The 21,360-nt window shown below is 39.0% G+C and overlaps 1 protein-coding gene across 7 annotated transcripts in view; it reads right to left on the bottom strand.

Moving 5' to 3' along the window:
- The window catches only part of LOC116672846 (chloride channel protein 2), a 162,668-nt gene that overhangs the window by 12,355 nt on the left and 128,953 nt on the right, over window positions 1–21,360 (bottom strand). For 2 of the 7 annotated variants that reach the window (XM_032504801.1, XM_032504820.1), the window contains 6 exons: window positions 20,247–20,358; window positions 19,575–19,645; window positions 18,683–18,757; window positions 17,201–17,233; window positions 6,085–6,123; window positions 4,164–4,268 (listed from right to left, as the gene is read on the bottom strand). In XM_032504801.1, the coding sequence (XP_032360692.1) occupies window positions 4,164–4,268; window positions 6,085–6,123; window positions 17,201–17,233; window positions 18,683–18,757; window positions 19,575–19,645; window positions 20,247–20,358 (435 nt within the window). The remainder of the gene's footprint in view (window positions 1–4,163; window positions 4,269–6,084; window positions 6,124–17,200; window positions 17,234–18,682; window positions 18,758–19,574; window positions 19,646–20,246; window positions 20,359–21,360) is intronic. The other 5 variants (XM_032504810.1, XM_032504835.1, XM_032504827.1 and 2 more) reach the window with 3 other exon arrangements.

Here is a 21,360-nt window from a genome sequence, read left to right as displayed (position 1 = left end):
GACTTTCGTAAAGCTTTTGACACAGAGAACCATCAGATCTTGCTTAATAAACTTCACTCATTTAATTTGTCTTCATTTGTGATAGAAATACTTTTGTCCTACCTAATGAACAGGTTGCAAGCCCTTAAAATAAGTCATGCAACATCCCAACCCGTAATCTCTGATATGGGCGTTCCACAAGGCAGCATTCTTGGACCCTTTTTCTTTTATACATCAATGATTTCCCTGAAGTGTGTAATCAATCAAAATATCTACTGTATGCTGATGATACTGTGATTTTTCTCTCTGATTCAAATCCTGAAGTCATAAATTCCAAATTATCATCTGATCTTCAGCTTCTACACGACTGGATGAAAAAGAAACATTTAACCATCAATGTAAAGAAAACTGAATGTACTGTATGTATTTTCCCTCATCCAGAAAAAAAAAAATCTTTTTACTGATTCATTTACTTTTGCTAACCAAGAACTTGTCGTCACAAAGGCTTCCAAATATCTTGGTGTGCTATTTGAGTCACACCTTACACAACGGGAACACGTGTCTAACTTAACAAAAATGTTGAATCAGCCACTTTATGTGTATAACAAGAGGAGATTGTATCTTTCTTCTTCTACTATGTCCTACTGTCTTCCTATTTAGACTCTTACCACAAAGGAAATTACTGAACCATTAGCATGACTATACCATTGAGCTTACAAGAGTCACAGTAACCTTCCAAAGTGGTCTTACCATTGCATTGCACTTGCACGTTCTAACGCTTTGACTTACCAAAACTTCATGAACAGCCACGCAATTGAATTTTATTTTCAGATTGAAAAGACCACCTCACCAGCACTTGCTGCACTTCTTCTGACACACATGAGACAAGGATGCCTCACTAGGTCAGTATAACAAGCACTTATTCCAGTTCCTCCATATAAATCAACTTTGGTCAGAAATCTTTTTTCTATACATACACCAAGATTTGAATTGACATCCCACATCACATCACAACACTATCATCCATCACATATTTCAAAAAGGCAAACAAGCAGCTCCTTTTTTACAATTACACTTACACACATTAATTGCTCATGTATTGTCCAAGCCTTGTTTGCATTGTTTGTATTTGTCTAGCCCATGCTGATGTCTTGTATAAGTGTCTCTATCCTTATGTGCCAAAACTGTATTGTTATTTTAGTTGTCCGAATGTGTCTAGTCCATATCGATGTCCTGTACAAATGTTTGTCCCAACGTGCTGTAACCCTGTTCAATGTTGTCTGTTTTTGCCCTGCTGAAAACTAGTTTTTAAACTGAGTTAGGACCATTTATATTTTTAATGTAATGTGACTTTTCAACTTTCCTGTATAATAAATATGAATGAATCAATGAATTATACAATTTTTGTATCTTAATTTCCCTTAACTGAACAGCTTCAGAGTCACTGGACTGGTTATATGACTTTTTTTTTGTTTAATGGTGGTTGTCTTGCAACACCCTTGTAACTTTTGGCCGGCGAGTCGCCGAACTCAGCGTCAGGAGGTATTGCGTGATATCAGGTCTTGCAATGTGACAAATTGCTTCACGGCACTGCACGCGTACGCCCATTCAGGAACTGGCTAACAAGGTAGCTTTTAAGAGTTTTTCAGAGCTTTTCACACTATTGTCATGGCTTAGCCAGCATAAAAGAAACAGAAACTTAGGAAATCATTGTCGGAGGAACAGAGAAAGAGAAAACGGCAGACTGACCGAGCGAGGAGTCAGAGACAAGTAAAGATAGGAGCTGCCAAATATCTATTAGTGGGAGGGGGAGCTCTATAGAGAAACAAGAAAACAGCGAAGAAATGGCCAAAACTTTAATGCAGAAAATTGTTGACAGTGAGATTTCATTATTATCGAAGGTGTCTGGGAAATTGTTGACAAAAAGAGAAATAAAAGGAGAGAAAGTTGTTCCTAATTTTTTTTTAACTGTGCTATTTATCCTGTAAATAATATATGCAACAGCTTCATTGCTTTATGTCCTGTTAGCCACTATCTCAAATGAACTAACAGCAGCCCCGGGCCAAAACCCAGACCACAGTAACTGCAGAGGCATATTGTGATGTAAATATCCAAGAAACTGATTAGTCCTTTACAAAAGTTCCCGCATGCAAACACAGAACAACAACAACAGCAACAGCAAACAGCTTGAGATAAACGGTAGCCAGATCAAGAAAGGCCGAGCTAGAGAGCAGGGCAAGATTTAAAGAGAACAAATTCATGCGCGCACACACACACACACACACACACACACACACACACACACACACACAAAAAACACACAAACACACACCACACACACACACACACACACACACACACACACACACACACACACACACACACACACACACACACACACACACACACACACACACACAAAGCAGCGGCGGCGGGCGGTGTTTAATATGCTGAAGGAGATTGTGCGTGGTATTGGCTTTTGGCAGTGTGCAGTGAAGGGAGGGGAGCGAGAGGATGGTGCAGGATCCCTCTCTTAAATGTTTAAAGAGTATTCACACAGAGCCAATGGATGAGGGGAGAGAGAGAGAGAGAGAGAGAGAGAGAGAGAGAGAGAGAGAGAGAGAGAGAGAGAGAGAGAGAGAGAGAGAGAGAGAGAGAAGGTAGCATTAAAATGGGCGCTGCCACATCGCTGGCAAGCCAGGAAGAGTCAGTGTTTGTGTGTGTTATAGTGTGTGTGCTTGGTAGGAAGTAATTGTTCAACACTGAAATGTATGTGTGTGGGGTGCCGCAGTAAGAAAACTAAATCAACTGTGGTGTGTTGTGTGGGGTGTGTGTGTGTGTGTGTGTGTGTGTGTGTGTGTGTGTGTGTGTGTATTTTCTTTTGGGTTGTTTGCATGCTGCTTCAATCACACCACAGCAGAGTATCCTGAACTGGTGGAAGTTCAATTCTGTTGTCCTTCTGTTTGTGTTGGGGAAAATGGTATCACACCAGTACTTACTGTACATAGCATAATGTTTTGAGTGTAATATGAATTTATGGTGTCTCCCTATCTTCGGACAATTGATAAATTCTTTAAAACTGTACGTCCAAGGTCTAAAGTTGGTTGTCGAGAAAGGGTTCCAGACGTTAGTGGTGGAATTCGACATGGTCTCTAACACAGTCCATTTGATCTTTTTTAAGTGTGTTAATTAGCTCTTTGACTACAGGGCATAACCATGATCCCTAAATCCAAATTGAAGGATACTGTAGGTGCCTTCTTAGTGACCATCAGTAATTAGACATCTGAGTAAAAATTAATGTATTTGTAATTGTGTTGTTTCTTTGTAAAATATACATATATATATATACATATGTATATATATATATATATATATATATATACACATACTGTATGCATATTCTGCACAGTGCTTGGATCTTACTCTACTGTTTCATTTGGCTTTTTTTAGAGTTTTTGTTATATTTCACTATTTTCAATGTGTTTTTCTAAAATATTGTCTTAATGCCTTTTATATCTTATGTAAAGCACTTTGAATTGCCTTGTCGTTACAAGTAAACACCATACCAATAAACATACCTTTCCTAAATCTACCATTACGTACTGCTGCACTTGTAGACATACACCTAGTAGTGAGGACAGCTTCAGTACGACACACACACACACACACACACACACCTCTGCTGTTTGACAAGCTGGAGTCAAACTAGCAACCATGTGCTTTGCAGAGGAGCACTGAAAATACCATAGAAAATTGGGTAATGGAAATTGTGTGTGAGTGTGTGTGTGTGTGTGAGAGAGAGAGAGAATGTTACCGCAGGGTGTGTATGCAGCTCTATGTGTGTGTGATGGGCTGTGAGATATGATTTCAAAGTGTTTAGTCATGTGCTTGAGTACAGGCACTTTATTTCTCAGGATTGAATGCAGGAGAACTTGTATATGTGTGTGCATTGAAGAGAGAGAAAGGCAGAGTGAGTGAGACCCAGGGGCTGATGGGAGCCCTGAGCTCATTTATCCTCATCGCTTTGGTGGCCGACCTGTTGGTAACCCTAGCAACTGTTGCTACTTTGTAGAAAGAGGTGCCCTACTGTAGCATTATACACACGCACACACACACACACACACACACACACACACACACACACACACACACGTTAAACAACAGCTGTATATTTACAACCAGACCTTATGCAGTGATGTACGCTCCACCAGCTGGAATGGGGCGGGGTCGATCTTGCAGTTGTTGAAATTGACCTGCTCATCAAGCTGCTTCTCCTCCCACTCTGTAATCTGCAAAAAAAACACAGAGGAGGAGAGAGTTTATGGATGAGGGATAAACATCACTGAGGAGTTGCGGGAGGTAGATGACTTGACTTGAAGGTTGACCCCCAGTGTCATACCCTGTTGTTTTGGCAAATCAAACATTTGTTTGATTGTCTGACTATAAAACCCGGAGTGACAGTGTGCACAATAGATGCTGTTAAAAGAAGATGTCTTTATGCCTGGTGTCAGTCCCTAATCAGAAGGCAAAGGCATCAAATAATCCCATACCACCTCCTGACAAATCACCTCCCTCTGATAGACAATCAGTGGACCGTGCACCACACTGAATGACTCTATAAATCATATGAGGCCTACAACAATCGAGTGTGGGGAACAAGTGAATGGGGAACAAGGAAAAGGGACGTAGCAAGAAGCAATGACATGGCAGGTGTTTGAGAGGTGAACAATGAGTGATACAGAAGGACAAAAAAGAAGGGATGGAGGAAGACAGTGTGAGAAATGTGCTGCTGACAGAGAGGAAATGAGAGGTTCTGTTGATGGATGAATTATGAATGATGTCATATCCAAAAATATAAGACTCCAGGGTAATCGGCCCGTCTGGGGATATTGTGGAATCTGAAAAGTCAGGTGTGTCAAAGTGTGATGTCAGGAACTGCCTAGCCAAGATTTGGGTTAGCAAAATACAGGTTTTTGAAGACCGATGCGCATACTAAGAATCAACTGTATTTGATCGAGAATATGAAGGACAAGATGGTCACATTCTGTTTTTCTGAATTGTCAACCAATCAAAATCCTGATACACCTTATTCCCCTGTGCCATAATACTCAATTGTAATATAAAAAAAGCATCAATGAGCCACACTGTTGCCCTAGCTTAATGTTGCTTCACTTACCATTTACCAACACAAACTGTAGATTATTTTGACTAAATCCCATGTACGCAGCTTGCGGAAATACTCACTAGAGCACCAAATGTGGCTTAATCTGCAGCTGAAAACAGACTCAACAAAAACACAACCTACTCCTGTCTGAGTAACATTTGATAACAATTACAGTACCCAGCTATTTTAGGAATTGAAAAATGGTTTAAGGTACTCAGTTGAAACTAATTGATTTGAGGCTGAGTGCAACAGACAAGGTAGGGAAGTTAGAAAGCACAGCAAGATAGACTGACAATTTATTGATTTTAGTCTTTTCATAGGATCTGAAGAAATTGTCAAAATTGAAGAAACGGGCCGTGATATTCTGACTTTTTGTCCCTAGCATGGAACAAGCTCCATCAAAACACTGGATCCTTCACTTCCCATAACACAACACAATAGTGCCCTTTGTTAGACTCTCCCTGCTGGTAAACACCCAGATTATAGAAAGTCAATTCAGCCAGTTTGTAATCCAGGCTTTTTGTTATAAATGTAGTCTCCAACTTTAATGATCTTTATGACATCATCAGGATTATTTCTTCTGACTAAGCAAGACTCCTCCAGAACCAAAGAAGACATTATCATCATATTATAACTGCTTTTACAGGATGGGTAGTACTCTCAGTGAAGGGAAAATTATCTTCTAAAACCGATGTAAAATAATGACGCAAATGCATGAATGCAAACAAATTAATTTCAAGTTTTCCACAATGTCACCACCTGTTACAGTTCAGACGAACACTGGGCTGGTTTCTTTTTTTCAGAGATATTTCAGTACTTTACAGTGTAAGGTTTAACTGTCAGAGAGCTGTTTTCTAATTGGCTGAGGGACTCTGACTAACTGCTGTACTTTAATTGGTTGTAAGGTGTGTATGTGTTGTGTGACTTGCTGTCTGTCTTACCTCTCTAATAGTCATGTCATCCTCCACATCTACGTCTTCCTGTAGACCAGAAGCAACAGGAGAGCGTTAAGTACAGAAAACAAAGATATTCAGTGTACACTCCAAACAGTAAAATGAAGAAACCAAAAGTGTACAACACAAATACAGAAGCAGTAAAGGAATGCTCAACAAATAGTAGATTAACAATAGTGTCCAGTTGGTTATTATCTTCAACAGTTATTTGTACTTTTCAACCGGCAACACTGCACACAGAAGGTGAAATGACATATGCAAAACACATAATCACCCATGCATCACATTATGAGTGTGATACAGCGTCGTGAGACAGATGGACAAAAATGTGATGTGTGACTAAAGGAGTGACTACAATACATGTAATGAGTGCGGGGGATGTGATGTATGAGATGTCAGAGCAGATGATCATTATAATAACGGATCTGTGTCGCACTCAAGAGCTCGCAGCTCATAACTAGAGTCAAACTAGCAACCCTGTGCTTTTCAGAGGAGCACTGAAAAATACCGTAGAAAACTGGGTAATGGAAATTAACAACTGAGTGTGTGTCTGTGAGAACGTTACCGCAGGGTGTGTATTCAGCTCTATGTGTGTGACGGGCTGTGAAATACGATTTCAAAGTCTTTAGTCGTGTGCTTAAATACAGGTAGTTTCTTTCTCAGGATTGATTGCAGGAGAACATGTATGTGTGTGTGAATTGGAGAGACAGTGAAAGGCAGAGTGAGTGAGACCAGGGGCTGATGGGAGCCCTGAGCTCATTTATCGTCATCGCTGTGGTGGCCGACCGGTTGGTAACCCTAGCAACTGATGCTGCTGGGTAGAAAGAGGTGCCCCACTGTACCCTTGTGACAATTCTGCTTGTCACAAGGGCACTCTGAATGTCACCAAGACACACTAGTGTTCCAGGGGTAAAATGTAAACTAATGACAAATGCAAAGATCAAATTACTGTGTGTGTGTGTTTGCAGAAGAATGTGTTACTTTTAGATACAGAGAGAAAGAGAGAGAGGTTGGACTTTGCATGCAAAACAGGTGCTTTCAGAGTGATTAGCTGCTCTATTAAGAGAGCAAATCTCTGCTTCTGGATACATGAGTTACGCAGTGTGTGGGTTTGTGTGTATGGAAAGTGGGAGAGTAAACTTTGTGAGTCTGCATACAGCTGACAGTGAAATCAGAGCAACCCTGTGGGCATATTCAAATGGAATTTGAATGACCGCGTGTGTGTGCGCGTGTGTGTCTGTGTGTGCGTAGATGCATGTGAGAGGCTCCAGTGTGCTGACAATAGGATGATAAAGCTGTATTGCTTGCTACACTGTTTCAGTGACAAAGATTAGAAAAGTCTGTTGCTCTTCCTTTCCCTCCATCCAGTGAGCCAATCACCCATCAGTGGCAACCATCCAAGACTATAGGTCAGTGGGGAACGCACGCACGCACGCACGCACGCACACACACACACACACACACACACACACACACACACACACACACACACACACACACACACACACACACACACACACACACACACACACACACACACACACACACACACACACACACACACACACACACACACACACACACACACACACACACACACACACACACACACACACACACAAAGGATTATGTCTTCTGCTAAAAAAATGTATAATATAATGTAGAGAGTTTTATGATTGTGGAAAAAAGGAGCCTCCCCTCCAGGATACTTCCTTTTTTCAGTCCACAGTAGACAGAAAGGGTGGTGGTAAAGCTTTCTTTACACTTCCAATTTTGCTTAAGGAAAGGCTTAACATCGTTGTCTTCTAATCTAAATCTAAAAGCCTCTGCTCTAAAAGGGTCTGCTTAGAAATATTCGATTTTATGTAGCCCGGTTTTGAGGTACCATATCTGGAAATTCTACTTCCACCCTAATAAAATGGAAGTGAGCAGAATTGTATCAACAAAGTAGGATTGCTTCTTGCACAGTATTTCCAAGTGCTGACCAAAGAAGGACTTCTACGTCAACAAAAAAAAAAAGTAGATTACAGAACTCTGAGAGGTTGGTGTCAATATTCTTCAAAACTCCTGTGTGTAACTATGCATTCTGCACAGGCACCCTTATCTTTTCTGAATAGAATTGTATTTGTGTTTCCCAAAGTATTTTAAGGGGCGCTATGCTGTTTTAGCTATTTCTTTGCTGTTTACTCGCAGGTTTCTCCATAGAGCTCCCCATACAACTTTGGAATAGAAGTTTGGCAGATCATATGTTTACTTGTGTCTGACTCCTCACTCGGTCAGTTTGCCGTTTCCTATTTCTCTGTTTCTCTGACAATGCTTTTCTAGTTTTTTGCTTCTTTTTGCCGACTCAGCCATGACGATTGTGTAAAAAACTCTGAGCCCCCAAGGGTGGTTTTTTGGCTAAGTGGTGGCTAGGTGCTAGGGGGAAGTGAGATGGCCACCATTCAACTCGAAAAAATACATATAACCATTCCAATGACTACGAAGCTGTTCAGTTAAGGTAAATTAAGATAAAAAACTGCACGGTTTCCTTTAAAAACAGCATTTGAAAAACCTCAGAACCAACGTGTTTTTCCAAAACCCATGTCCTGGATACTCAGGATTTTTGACAAGCCTTATTGTTGACAATTTCTTCTTTGGCAACAAGACTTAGGCTATGTTTCGGCACAGTGGTGCTTTGAGTTAAATGCTGACATCAGAATGTTAACATGGTCACAATGATAATGCTAGCATGTCAAAGCAATAATCTTGAAGATTTTCATTTAAATAAATGTCTGTTACGTCACTATTTATCACCAAATTAGTTAAGACAATGGTAATTGAGTCGATGGCCAACTGATGAAAGCCCTTGCATTTGCAGTATTATAAACTGGCTGTTTGTGGCGACATTGTCAGCAGTTTTGACTTGATGGTGCTAGATGAAAGGCCAGCATCAAAGTTTATACAATTCATCAAGCAGGGACCATGAATTGTATGGCTATCCATCCAGCAGTTTTCAAGATAGGGAAAAGCTAGGTCACCTTCTTAATCATTAGGATACATTGTCTGGGAACCAAGAGTATCTGTACAAACATGTGCCGATATATCAAGTGAACATTTTTGAAAATTACTAAAGCCAATAGAATGTGGTCTAATTTGCAAATTGACAACCAAAAGGTTACAATTCTATGGAATAGGGGTACTAGAGAACTGAGAAAGGCTAAGGCAAACTTTTGTATCAGTATTATTCATGAGGCCAGAGGTAACACCAACCTAATATGGGAAACATACTAAGAAGCTAGTTGGTATAAATAATAGTGGATCATCATAGCAACTACAGTTGCACTGTATCCACTTGAAATGGCTGAAGCCTTTAACAGACACTTTACAGACTCTGTAGATGTTAGATGAACAAGTTCTAGTGGACTGTAAACTGTAAAACTCTTTCTTAGAAACATCTCTGAGCATGACGTAGTAAGGATAATTAACAGATTCCAAAGTCAAAGACTGCTATGGCACTATATAATGCTCAAGTCTCTAAAGGATTCCTTATCCCTACCTATTACAAATTTCATCAAAATCTCAATCGCTCAAGTGATTTTTTTGAAAGCATTGAAAACTGCTATTGTGTTACCAATTTTTAAAGCAAGATATCCCCAGCTCGTCTGTAACTACAGACCTATTAGTATTCTGTCCTTTGTATCCAACGCGGTAGAGAAGTGGGTGTCTAAGCTGATAGTCTTTTATTTGAACAGCAGGGACTTCACCTTGCATCCAATGCAATTTGGTTTTAGAGCTTAACACTCAACAGAAACTGCTACCTTATACCTTCTGGAAAACCTTAAATAGATGATAGATGGTAGACCATGATAGATGATTAGAAAGTTTTTCAATTCTGTGAATCATGGAATACATATTAGTAAATTACCTTGTTTCAAATGATCTAATGATACTATAACTAAGTGGATGGAATCACATTTAAAGGAAAGAACACCATATGTTAAGGTTCTTACTCATAGATCTAGTGCCTATAAATTAAAACTGGTGTTCCATAAGGTTCTGTACTTGGGCCATTGTTGTACAGTCTTTAATGTTCTGCCTTTGGTTTATCCTGATGTAGAACATATGCAACTGATTCAGTGTTTTATGTAAACAGCTGCACAAAGCAGCAGGCTGCTTCTAAACGTACCAGTGCAATGAAACATATTATAAAAAGGTTTGACAAATCATGTCTTAAATTAAATTTTAGTAAAACTGTTGGTATGTTCTTTTCAAAGCAACCATGTAGTGCTCCTGACCCAGATATATTGATATCAGGGCAAAACTTGCAAGTTGTGTCTCTGGATTGATTCAAACCTGTCCTTCAAATCACATGTAAAAAGTATATACAAAAGCATTAGATTGAATTTGAGTAACGAGATTTGTTGGACAATCACTCAGCTTTAAAACTGCTATTATGTATATTAATGCCATGATTAGCTCACATTTTTCTTATTGTTTGCTTTGCTCAGGCTCACAAATCCACGTCAGAAACCACATCAAAAACCCAACAGTTATCACAGCTGTCAAATTTAAAATAGACAAACTTTTAAGTTGGGAAAACCTAGGTAAATATGGTAACCTTTGTCTAGTTCATAAGATTTTACACAATACTGCTCCGCCACCACTGAAAACATTTGTTGTTCAGAAAGCAGGCTTTCATGTTACCAGAGGCACCACAAGAGGGGACTGTATGATTCCCACTTGAAGAAGTGCTTTTGGTCAGTCAGCATTTCTGGTAACAGCATTTAAAGACCGGAATATGTTGCCAATACACATCACAGACGTAAATAATTATCGTTATTTTACTGTTCAGCTGAGGAACTGGCTTATCAATAACCACATATGTGCACATTATATTGCTGAGTGCCTGCTGACTTTTGCTGCCTGCCCACAGTCATATTGCTTGTTGTATGATGAGGTGTTGTGTTTGTTACTCGCTGTTGTGCATTTTATGTTGGTCTGTGTATGTTGCTTTTGACTGTATTGGTATTTTAATGTATTTTTTTTTTTTTAGGTTGCCATTTTTAAACTGCCCAGGGATAACAGATGGAAATTAGCCTGCTGAGCTAAATCTGGCTCATTTATAGTTGCTTTGCTGTTGATTAATGAGTATTTTCCCTGTTTAAAAAAAAAGAAGAAATTAAATGAAATTCCAGTTATTAAAAAATACATGTTGCTAATTTTAATACATTCCTGTGTCATAGCTGTGTGGGCAGTGTGCACAGATGAACAGTGCGGCTTTCCCTCCAGGATCACAACGCACGGTCACACTGAGATCTTGTTTTCCGGCAGGTGTGAGCCTACCTTGGCTGCTTCACTAGTGTAACGGAGGGAAGTCACACACTGTTATTCTGCACACATTGGCCAGACAAAGATGACACAGAGTAGAATGGAACTCGACATAGTATCCCTTAAGATAACACAGATTATTTCAAACACATGGAATATTAGTGATTAACTTTTATTGATAAGGCTCTGATGATCTACAGTGTCTGTCTAGATATGTGTGAACTCTAAAGTTGACATAATTATCATTAGGACCCTAAACTGTCCTCTGAACAGCAGCTCAAGTTGGTATAGTAATGACAAAAGACACTATTAAGTTTATCCCTCATGTTTATGCTTAATGCATTGTCGGTTGTTTCTCTAACTGCTGCCTGCACCACACTGAATTGTGCATCAGGGAAACATTGCAACAATAATTAGTTATCACTCACATGCAGGCAATTAACTGCTGGTTTCATTGCTGATGATGCTCCCTTTGCCTATTGCTTTCAAATTATATTACTGCCTTATCGGTGTATCTGATTAGATTGCAGAGACGTTAACACAATTGTAAAATATCATTAATGACTTTGTGGAAACTATAGTGGTGCGACCAATAATGATGTGCTGTGAACTCTGTCTTAACAGCTTTGGGAAAAGTTGTGAAACGGTGGGTATTTAATCTTAATTAGTGCACTGTGGTAGTGACCAACCCTATTGTTTGGCAAACAAACCCAAGATCACTTGCTGCACCTTGGAAATTTGAGAATATCTGAGTGAAAACCACCCAAAGTTATTTCTAATACTGTAAGTCCTTCCATTGATACTTAAAAAAAATGCAATGAATTCTTCACCCTGAAATATTCTGATATGAAGCAACAGATCAATTCAAAAAAGAAATTACAGTCAGTATGTCACACATCTTCTCCAGATAAGTTCACTCACTCTCCCTTGTGTCTCTTCTGTGTTGTCTAAAATGATTTAGGAAATGAAAACTTCATCCTGTCCCCTGAATATTCCACATATCCGATAACTGAAGGACAATTTTAATGAAGTCATTGTCTTTGTTCTACAACTTAGAAATTGCTTTCATTGAACCTTCTCTGAAAGTGCCAACACTACTTGACCCTACTGATTTTAATAATTAACTAGCAAAATCCACCTTTCTTGTTCTTGAACAAAAGTGTCCTATACAGTTAACGCTTCTATTTTATGAATAAGGACTGTTTGAGTCAGAAATCATTACAACACTGAGGCCTTAAAATTACTTTATTAGCCAACTGTTCACCTCGTCATTATTAAATCTTGGGATGACTTGGCTTGTTTATGTGATAAACTGGGTGTTTCAAAGTTGGTAGTATTCATGTAATTCAGAGTGTGAAACATCCAATTATGCTCACCTACTTTGGTAAATTAGTCTGAAGTTATTTGCATTACGTTTTGAAATTTAACGTATATTATTGTATGTATGTTATTTTTGTGAAATGTTATTTTAAATCTCAGTTGTTTGCTTCATTATTAAACAGCATTTTGATCAAGTTTTTGGCTACATGAAACACAAAAATATTCCATTATCATCTCACTTTAAATGGGTTTAGCAAGCTAATGCTAGTTTTATCAGTTGATTCATTGATTCACTGACTTATGTGGTACAAACTGTTTTAATTTAGTGATATGTGAACCTAAATTTAGTAAAGAATGATGCTACCAATAGGCTCATTTCGAACTAGCGAAAAGCTGATGCAAATCCAAAACATTATCCATTTCTCCCATTTTTATGCTGATGCCACTAAGATACAGTGCATGTCAAAAGTTTGGACACACTTTCATTTTAGCTGTTTTCAGAACAACTGAAAGAAAGACATTGTACTTTCTTCTAAACTGCACATTAGCCATTTATAATGTCCCTAAATTGTATTCAGATGGATGCCAACAACAGTGAATTGTGTGTAATTGGCCTCGCCAGACTAGGCTCCAGATGTGTTGGGACTTAGCTCATCATCTCCCTGCATCACTCATGATTGTAAATTCTGCTAGTATTTTTCATAATAAAGCTGAATAAACACGTCAAAACAGTTGATAAAAGATTGGCAAGGTTGAAGCATTCCTCTTAAGCCATTCTTTCTTTCTTCTTTACAAAAAGCAGTCACCAAAGTTGTAACAGGCTCTAAGATCTGCTGTTCTCTCCCTAAATTCTCTATAATGGTCTTCAATTGTTATCAAAGGTTGACAACTAACAATATGCATATCTTTTACACAGACCACCTTCGTTGCTTGTTATTGTCCCTGGGCCTTGTTTTCCCTCACTCTCCACAGTTGGTGGAGTATGAACAGCCAAATAGAATTTAGGTAGAGAAGCTGAGACAGAGGGCTATTACAAACAAACAAACAAACAAACAAACAAACAAACAAAAACACACACACACACACACACACACACACACACACACACACACACACACACACACACACACACACACACACACACACACACACACACACACACACACACACACACACACACACACACACACACACACACACACACACACACTTGTTACGGAGTTATAGAGTACACATATCCCTGTCAGCTTCTCCATGTCAAGAAAGAAAGACATCTCTTGCCCAACAACAATCCCAAGAAACAAAATATTAATAAAAATAACTAAAAGAAATAAAGAGGAAGAGGTGAGGTGCGAAAAACAGAGCCCAAAAACTATCATAAATAAAGCATGGAGGCATTACGAAGACGCAAGAGTGGGGGGAAAATAATGAGAAAAACAGACAGGAGAGACCTAGAGGCTGGATGGCATCATTTCTCTGCAACAGACTACTGATGTCATTTACTCTGCATCAATATTTCATAGCCTAGATGGAAGGAGAAGAGGGGAGTGGAGGGTGGAGTTGTATGACAGATACAAAAAGGGCTTTGAAAAAGTCGTAAAGATGGGCCAAGAGCGTTAAGCAAGATTAAGAAGATCCGCCGCGGGGGTGTAATTCGAAAGTCATAGGAGAAAAAATGTATACATTTGTTTGTCCATATTCTTTTTCGGGCCCACCGAGCCTTGTCGGTCACTCCACCACATACACTTACACACTGCTGAGTGTTAATAATAACTCCTGATGACAGGGGGAACAAGCCTACAGGCTTAGTGCACTGTAAATGCATATGCACCATGTGCTACAGGGGTTTATTACTAATTAGCTAACTGCAAGGCATTAATGACTAACATTTCCACACTTCCAAAATTCACTGTGCTACTAATCTAACATCTGTCCCAGCACTGACCCTACAGTATGCTCCTCATGGGTACATTTAACAAATAACTGTACATTATTAAATTACAACCAGCTGTGGCAAAAGAGGGCCATCGAAAACTTGAATGGTATCCACCAAGTAATGCTGAACAATATAAACATGTATAGGTATTTCCCCTTGTGGGACTATTAATAAAAGGATACATTGTTATTATTTCTATTTCATCCCAAGAAATAAAAGGTTTCTACTGAGCCTTGTTTCATGTGGTAAATTTACACTTGTCAATGTTACGATGTCTGTTTTACCTCAAATTTATATACCAAATCACATATTTCAAATCACATGAAGCCTCCATGTAATATTGGTCCTGTGTGAATAGGCCTACATGACTATTGGATGTCCCAGGACCCCCTGTCCTGTACCTACTAATAAGCCTATATATGACCTAATGTGACCTTTAATATAGCACCCTATCAGGACAATCAATGTGTTTGTAAGCAGACTGAGTGCAAATGTGCTGTGACATTGCCTCAGAACCAGACAGACCATGTAATGAGCAGCGCTTCTACTGTAAATGTGTGAAACTAGTACATTTTGTTTTGATTTATCTTTTTCATTGCTACAAATGAAAAAATGTGTTCCATCATTCAGTTCCTCTGGTTTAATAAAGTCTCCGTGTTTTTTTGCCGCAAAAGAACACAAGCACTGTGGCGTCATGGAGTGAAATACACACCAGAGGGTTCACATGTTACGCCACCAAATGAAAAAACACTCCCAGTGCGCATCCTCTGTTACTAATTTTGTACTTTTCGTTTAGTTCCTCAAGGCAAGTCTGACTTTTGCTGTAACTGTGCAGCATGGATTGTGTTAAGGAACCAAAGTGCTGAATTTTGGGCCATTTTTGGGGGGGTATTTTATAGCTGGGAGTATAGTATATCATAATGGGAGCAGTGCATGATTTTAGAACCCAATCTTTTAGTGTTTCTTACTTATTAACAAGATGAAGACTTCCCAGTGTAATTTCCCAGCTGTATACCACAGGTTTACAACACTGGCCTCAGAGCGACAGATGAAGAATGATCTGACAATGGTCTGTGCTTGTGAATGATTGAAAAAGTGTACAGACTTCAATAATTGTCACTGACATGTGAAACTAACTGAGCTCCTTAAGTGCCTCAAGTATAAATCATTAATAGTGATAATAGAGTTACACGGAAACAATAATGACATAACCATATGTGTAAAAGGACATAAAGACATCAATTTTTGTTGATGTGTGTTCAAATTAAATGCAAAGCACATTTTAGATGCTGTGTTTATAGTGCATACATTTCAATGGGATACAGCGCCAAAGGAAAAACGTAGGCAGTGTTTGGGGAAACTACTTGGAAAATATAACTAGTCAAGCTACAAGCTACTCCTGATTTGAAGAAGCAAAACTACAGCAGCACAAAACTTTGATTGCAAGTAGCAAGCTACACTACAAGCTATGTTCAGACTCACACACTGAAGCTATTTTGCATTAACAAGGAACATCTACTGTTGGGTATTCTACTATTATTATATAACTGTTGGGTGAACAAATGCATCACCATTATTTGTGGAGTAATTTATTACACTACAAAACAAGTTAATATCTGTCAGAGAACCCGGCTACTTAGTGGAACAAGACTAGTTCAAAACCCTACAGTAGTATATTGGTGGACCATGTATGGCCAAATATGAGAGGCAGTCAATAAGTAGACCCAATGTAAAAACGGCCCGAGAACATATTTGAGGTTTATATTGAAACAGCAAAGGCCGATCTAGAAACTCCAACATTTGACCAACCAATGGTATAACTTCATACTAACTCAGTATGTCAGTGACAGGCGTTTGTGTTTAAGGCTAACACTTACTTTGATCCAGCCTAAAGTAGCTATGCTACCCAACTGCTACTGGGTAATGTAGTTGAACTTGCAGCTTCTCTACATGTACCGTTGCTGCTACCCAACACTAAACATGACTGGGCACAAACAGACACAAAGTTGCTGTAGGCAATGCGAACCAAGTTAAAAATGCACTCGCACAAGTTGTTTTACCTTGAAAAAAAGATTTGGGTTTATCCCAGAGAACAGAGAAGAAATATTTGGGATCAATCAGAAAAATAAACTCACACAAACACATGGTCTTTGTGGCGGACTAGCTAATTTCTTTGCAGGTGGTGCATTCATTGTTTAGGGTAAATAAACACAGACTGAAAAAACAATCCGGCAGTTTAATTTACCCTAATAATGCAAGGCAAATTGACTTTGGTATGAACACAGCTTTAATGTCATTCTTGATTATATAGTAATCAAAAATTATGATTCTCTAATGTCTGGATGGTGGCAATAATTCAGTTGAAAGGTGTGGCCATATTGAATAGCTGTTCAACAAACAGTGTAAAAGATTATTAAGACATAGATCCACTGAGTGTAAGAAAGGAAGTATTAAACTGAAAGTCAATATCTGTCCTTGCATTGTAATACTGGATTAAAACAGAAATGTTCAGAAGAATAACGTGGACAACATGCTCACCGCAAAGTAACTCTTTAAGTTGAGTGGTGGCTCCTAGTGAATAGAATGACATTATAGGTGAAAAACAATATCATGATGATCTGAAAACTTAATGTGAGAAAAGCTATATTATGAATAAATCATTGATGCTGATTAACGGACAAAGATACAATGTTAGAATTTGTCTGAATGCATGATTAGGCAATGCTTAATAGTGTTTGATTTTCAGAAATTGAGTCTGTTAATTTGTCACTCAATGCTGGATGTTTTTTGTATCGGGGAATCATTTTTCTCAATTCATAATTGGATACTTGTTTCATTGATTGGCATGCACCGCTGCTGGAGTGGATGTGGTTGCTTGTAATTGGACAGCAGACTACATCCTCGTTTGTGGTGATATTGTCCAATACCTCCCTGGACTTCTCATGCATCATCATCTCATCTGAGCTGGTGCTGGAACGCGGTCATTCAAATACCTGCCTATTCATAATTAAGAGATATGGGTCTCCTATCCAGATAGTAAACAGAGCATGCACAGAGGAAATCACCCTCTAATCTCCCCCATCCCACCCCTGTAAACACATGGAATAACACAGTTCCTTTCATCAATTACAACAAATGTGATGGGATTTTAAGTCACTCCAGGAACAAGGCCTGCCCTGTGAGGTTGTCACTGATTGGACACCTCGGGTGACACAGCTGATGATGGACAGTACAGCATGGTTGGTTGAACAGCCTCGTCCTTGTAGACCACTTGACCACAACTCAACCACATCTTGATTTTAACGGTAATTTGACCATAGTTTTACCAGATTAAATTTGCTTTCTAAAGGCTATCCTCAGGTTTGAGAAATTAAAACACATGGGGTGTTAAATTACTCTTTGTTTGAACATTTTGGGTCTCCATAAGTAGTTGTCATGTTGCGTTATCTTGTGTTTTATATAACTCTAAAGCTGATCTAACATACATTTGTGGTTTTATCATTGCTTTATTTGCTTTTAAACTCTGCCTTTAATACATGTTATGGGCTTCACATGATGTAATGTAACTGAATCAGTTGGTACACTCACTTCTTATTAGCAACACAATTTAATGGACCTAAGTATAAACTAGAAACCACATGGTAAAAAATAAGTCCTCTAATAATTACCAATTAGCAGTAGTGGTATATCAGTTGTCAAGTGTTCTCTATAACCTCAACTGACCAATAGACCCATGAAAAGAGGTTTAGCTGAATGGATCCTAGCCTTATTGAACCTAATCACATAAGCAACTAAAGGCAGTGAAAGGACAGTACAGGTTGTACAAGGAGGAGGGTGTTCAACACTTTTTTGCACGATGGCGCAGACTGGCTTTGGCTGAGCCTGGTCCAGATCTCAGTCCATCGGCATTTGGGATTAGCCCTGGAATGGAATGGCGGAATGGCAATTCTTTGATTGGCTGATGAACCTGTTGCCGGGTGGATTCCAGGCATATCGATAGCCATGATCGGTGGCTCTTACCACTACGGATATCCGGACTCGTTTGGGCGGCCTCCTGAGCTCAGGAGACATGGGGCTCTCCATGTTGTTGTTTTTCTTTCCGGGCGACCAGAGACAAGCACACAACGTTAACAATAACCTCATCGCAAAAACACTTTAGTGCAATGCCAATTTGACATTACCAAATTTCACTTTAATACTGAGTGGGGGAGGGCATTTAATTGAAAACTTATTTCTATGAAACAAGCCATTGGCAGGGCAAGAGTGAACAGATTTTTCTTAAAGCCTTGCAGGATGCAAAGCTGAGACAAAGTGAAAAAGTTTTTATATTGAGGCTGACTGAGATACTGTGTGTGTTTTTGTGTGTGTGTGTCTATTTGTGTGGGTAGTACTGAAATGTAGAGCGTGACGGAAAGAAATAGCATAGGACAGTCCCTCCAGGATTTTGCTGCCTTTTTTTGAGATTGTTGCGGCATAATATAAAAAAGGTTGGTGGAATTGAGACAAAAAATAATAATGTATTGAGTGGATAAAATTTTGAACATTTCTGTCAATCTTCTGGCCATCTTTTTATTGTTAGTTAATTTCTTATCCTAGCCTGGGCTGGGACACACATTCATGCGTTTGATGAAGAAAATATTGGACTTTGACTTATCATTGCAATAACTTACAATAACGAGTGTAACTGTCCTCAATTTAGGTCATCGTGTGTATCTCATTTCCTCCATCCACCTTGTGTGTTTCTGTGTGTGCCCGCGTCAGTTCCAATTCCTGGAGGGACTGATACAACTGTGTGGGTGTGCACAATGTGTAAAAGACAGGAAGAAGCAAGCCACTTTGTGTGTGTGTGTGTGTGTGTGTGTGTGTGTGTGTTTGGGTGTGTTGGGTGTACTCGTGGACAGGGCTCTCTCACCTCCAGGGCTTCTGTATCTGGACTGGCACAGAACAGGTTCTTTAAAGCAATGCCTGAATGATCATGTGGACCTGGAAGAGAGACAGAGATTCATTAACAGTGAAATGATCAGACATCATTGGTCTCTGCAACACTTGTCTTCATGCTCCCTTCTTAAAAAGCATTACAAATACAGCTGCATCATCTGAGGATGAGTACCTTCCACTATTTTGTGAAATAAAAGAAAACTCTTGGACATGTTATTGACAAAATGATTAATAGACAAAATACTCCATAAAAATACATTACAGTTTAGTTTTTGTTTTTTTTTGTTTTGTTTTTTACAATCGCTAACATCCTTTAGTCCAATCTATAGTCACATTGTAAAAAACTCTAAACACAATTAGCCCAACATCGGTCTTTTCAAGCCATACAATTAACACGATTCATGTTGTTACCACAAAATATGCAGTCAATTCCACCTTTCTAAAATGTTAATTTCTTCTTTACAAACAAGCGTGCCCAGTACCTAAATGACGGACATTTCTTGTCTTATTTACAAATGGTTGCACACAAAAAGTCAGAATTGATGACATAATGCTCAAAACAAAAGTTATCATTCTAGTAACAATTACGTAGTGACACACACTTTACTGTGTTGAGGGGGGAGGGGTGTGTATGTGTGTTTCTTACCGGTGGGGATCTCGGTGGCTCGCTCCACCACAGAGGGTCTCTTCAATGCAGGTTTGAGGGGCTTCTGAGGGACTGGACGAGAAGGGCTTAAGGATGAGTCCTCAGTAGAGATCTGCACACGCACACGCACACGCACACATTAGAAACACCACTCAAAACTCACAAACACCAATACTTCTTAAGAGATCAACCCCTCTTTCTCTTTTTGCAGACTCATTAGACAAATGGATGTTCTTCAGAGTGATGAAATGGAGTAAAATCAAAAGCGGGAAACAGTGGAAAGAAAAGAAACCAGCAGGCGTTCTTGTGTTGGCCTTAATTTAAAATTTCATGACTTTAATGACTGTGCATGCTGACCTACAAAATATTTTTGCTGGGTTATGTTAATGTCTTTCTGAAGTAAGGGAACATTCTGGTTTCAGCCATAACATGTTTCACAGATCAAATGCTGTAAATCTAGAAATATATTCAGCTGTAATTCTGTGAAGTTGCTTCGTCAACTGGTGTCGGTGCTGTTGGTGAGAGGGATCACTTTAATTGGCTGTTCTGCAAATCAATGCATGAGAAGAAAAGCATAAGTGAGGAAAGCAAACAACTAGTTGAGAAGGCACACACAGAAGGCTCTTCTGTATTTTTATCTTCATCTCATCTGTTTAATCCAATACAAGATAGAGCTATTTTGGCCCATTGGGTCCATAAAAAGGCAAACATACAACCACATGCAGAACAACTTGTATAGATATGTTTATTTCAACATGAACACGTCTTCTAAAAGATCTGCATACCTACACATATCGGTCAGCATTTTAAAAAACCTTACGAAATCAAACCAAGTGGAATATAAGACTTGAATGACTGAAACCATTTAAAAAGCATTAATGAAAGCATGAAAGCAGCACAGAATGAAATCAAGAAAGTGGGAAAAAGGGAGGAAAAAGAAAAAAGTCAGAGAAGTGAAAAAAATCACACTCACTTACTCAATCTCTCTCTCACACTCACACACACACACAGTACAATCTCCTTATTATTATTATTGATGGCTTAATAACAAATGTTAATATCGCTCAAAGCTATCCATCTGTCACACACACACACACACACACACACACACACA

This window comes from Etheostoma spectabile, chromosome 3 (assembly GCF_008692095.1).
Source record: "Etheostoma spectabile isolate EspeVRDwgs_2016 chromosome 3, UIUC_Espe_1.0, whole genome shotgun sequence".
NCBI lineage: Eukaryota > Metazoa > Chordata > Actinopteri > Perciformes > Percidae > Etheostoma > Etheostoma spectabile.
Note: the sequence above shows the minus strand (reverse complement) of the source record. Positions and strands in the feature narration are given on the sequence as shown.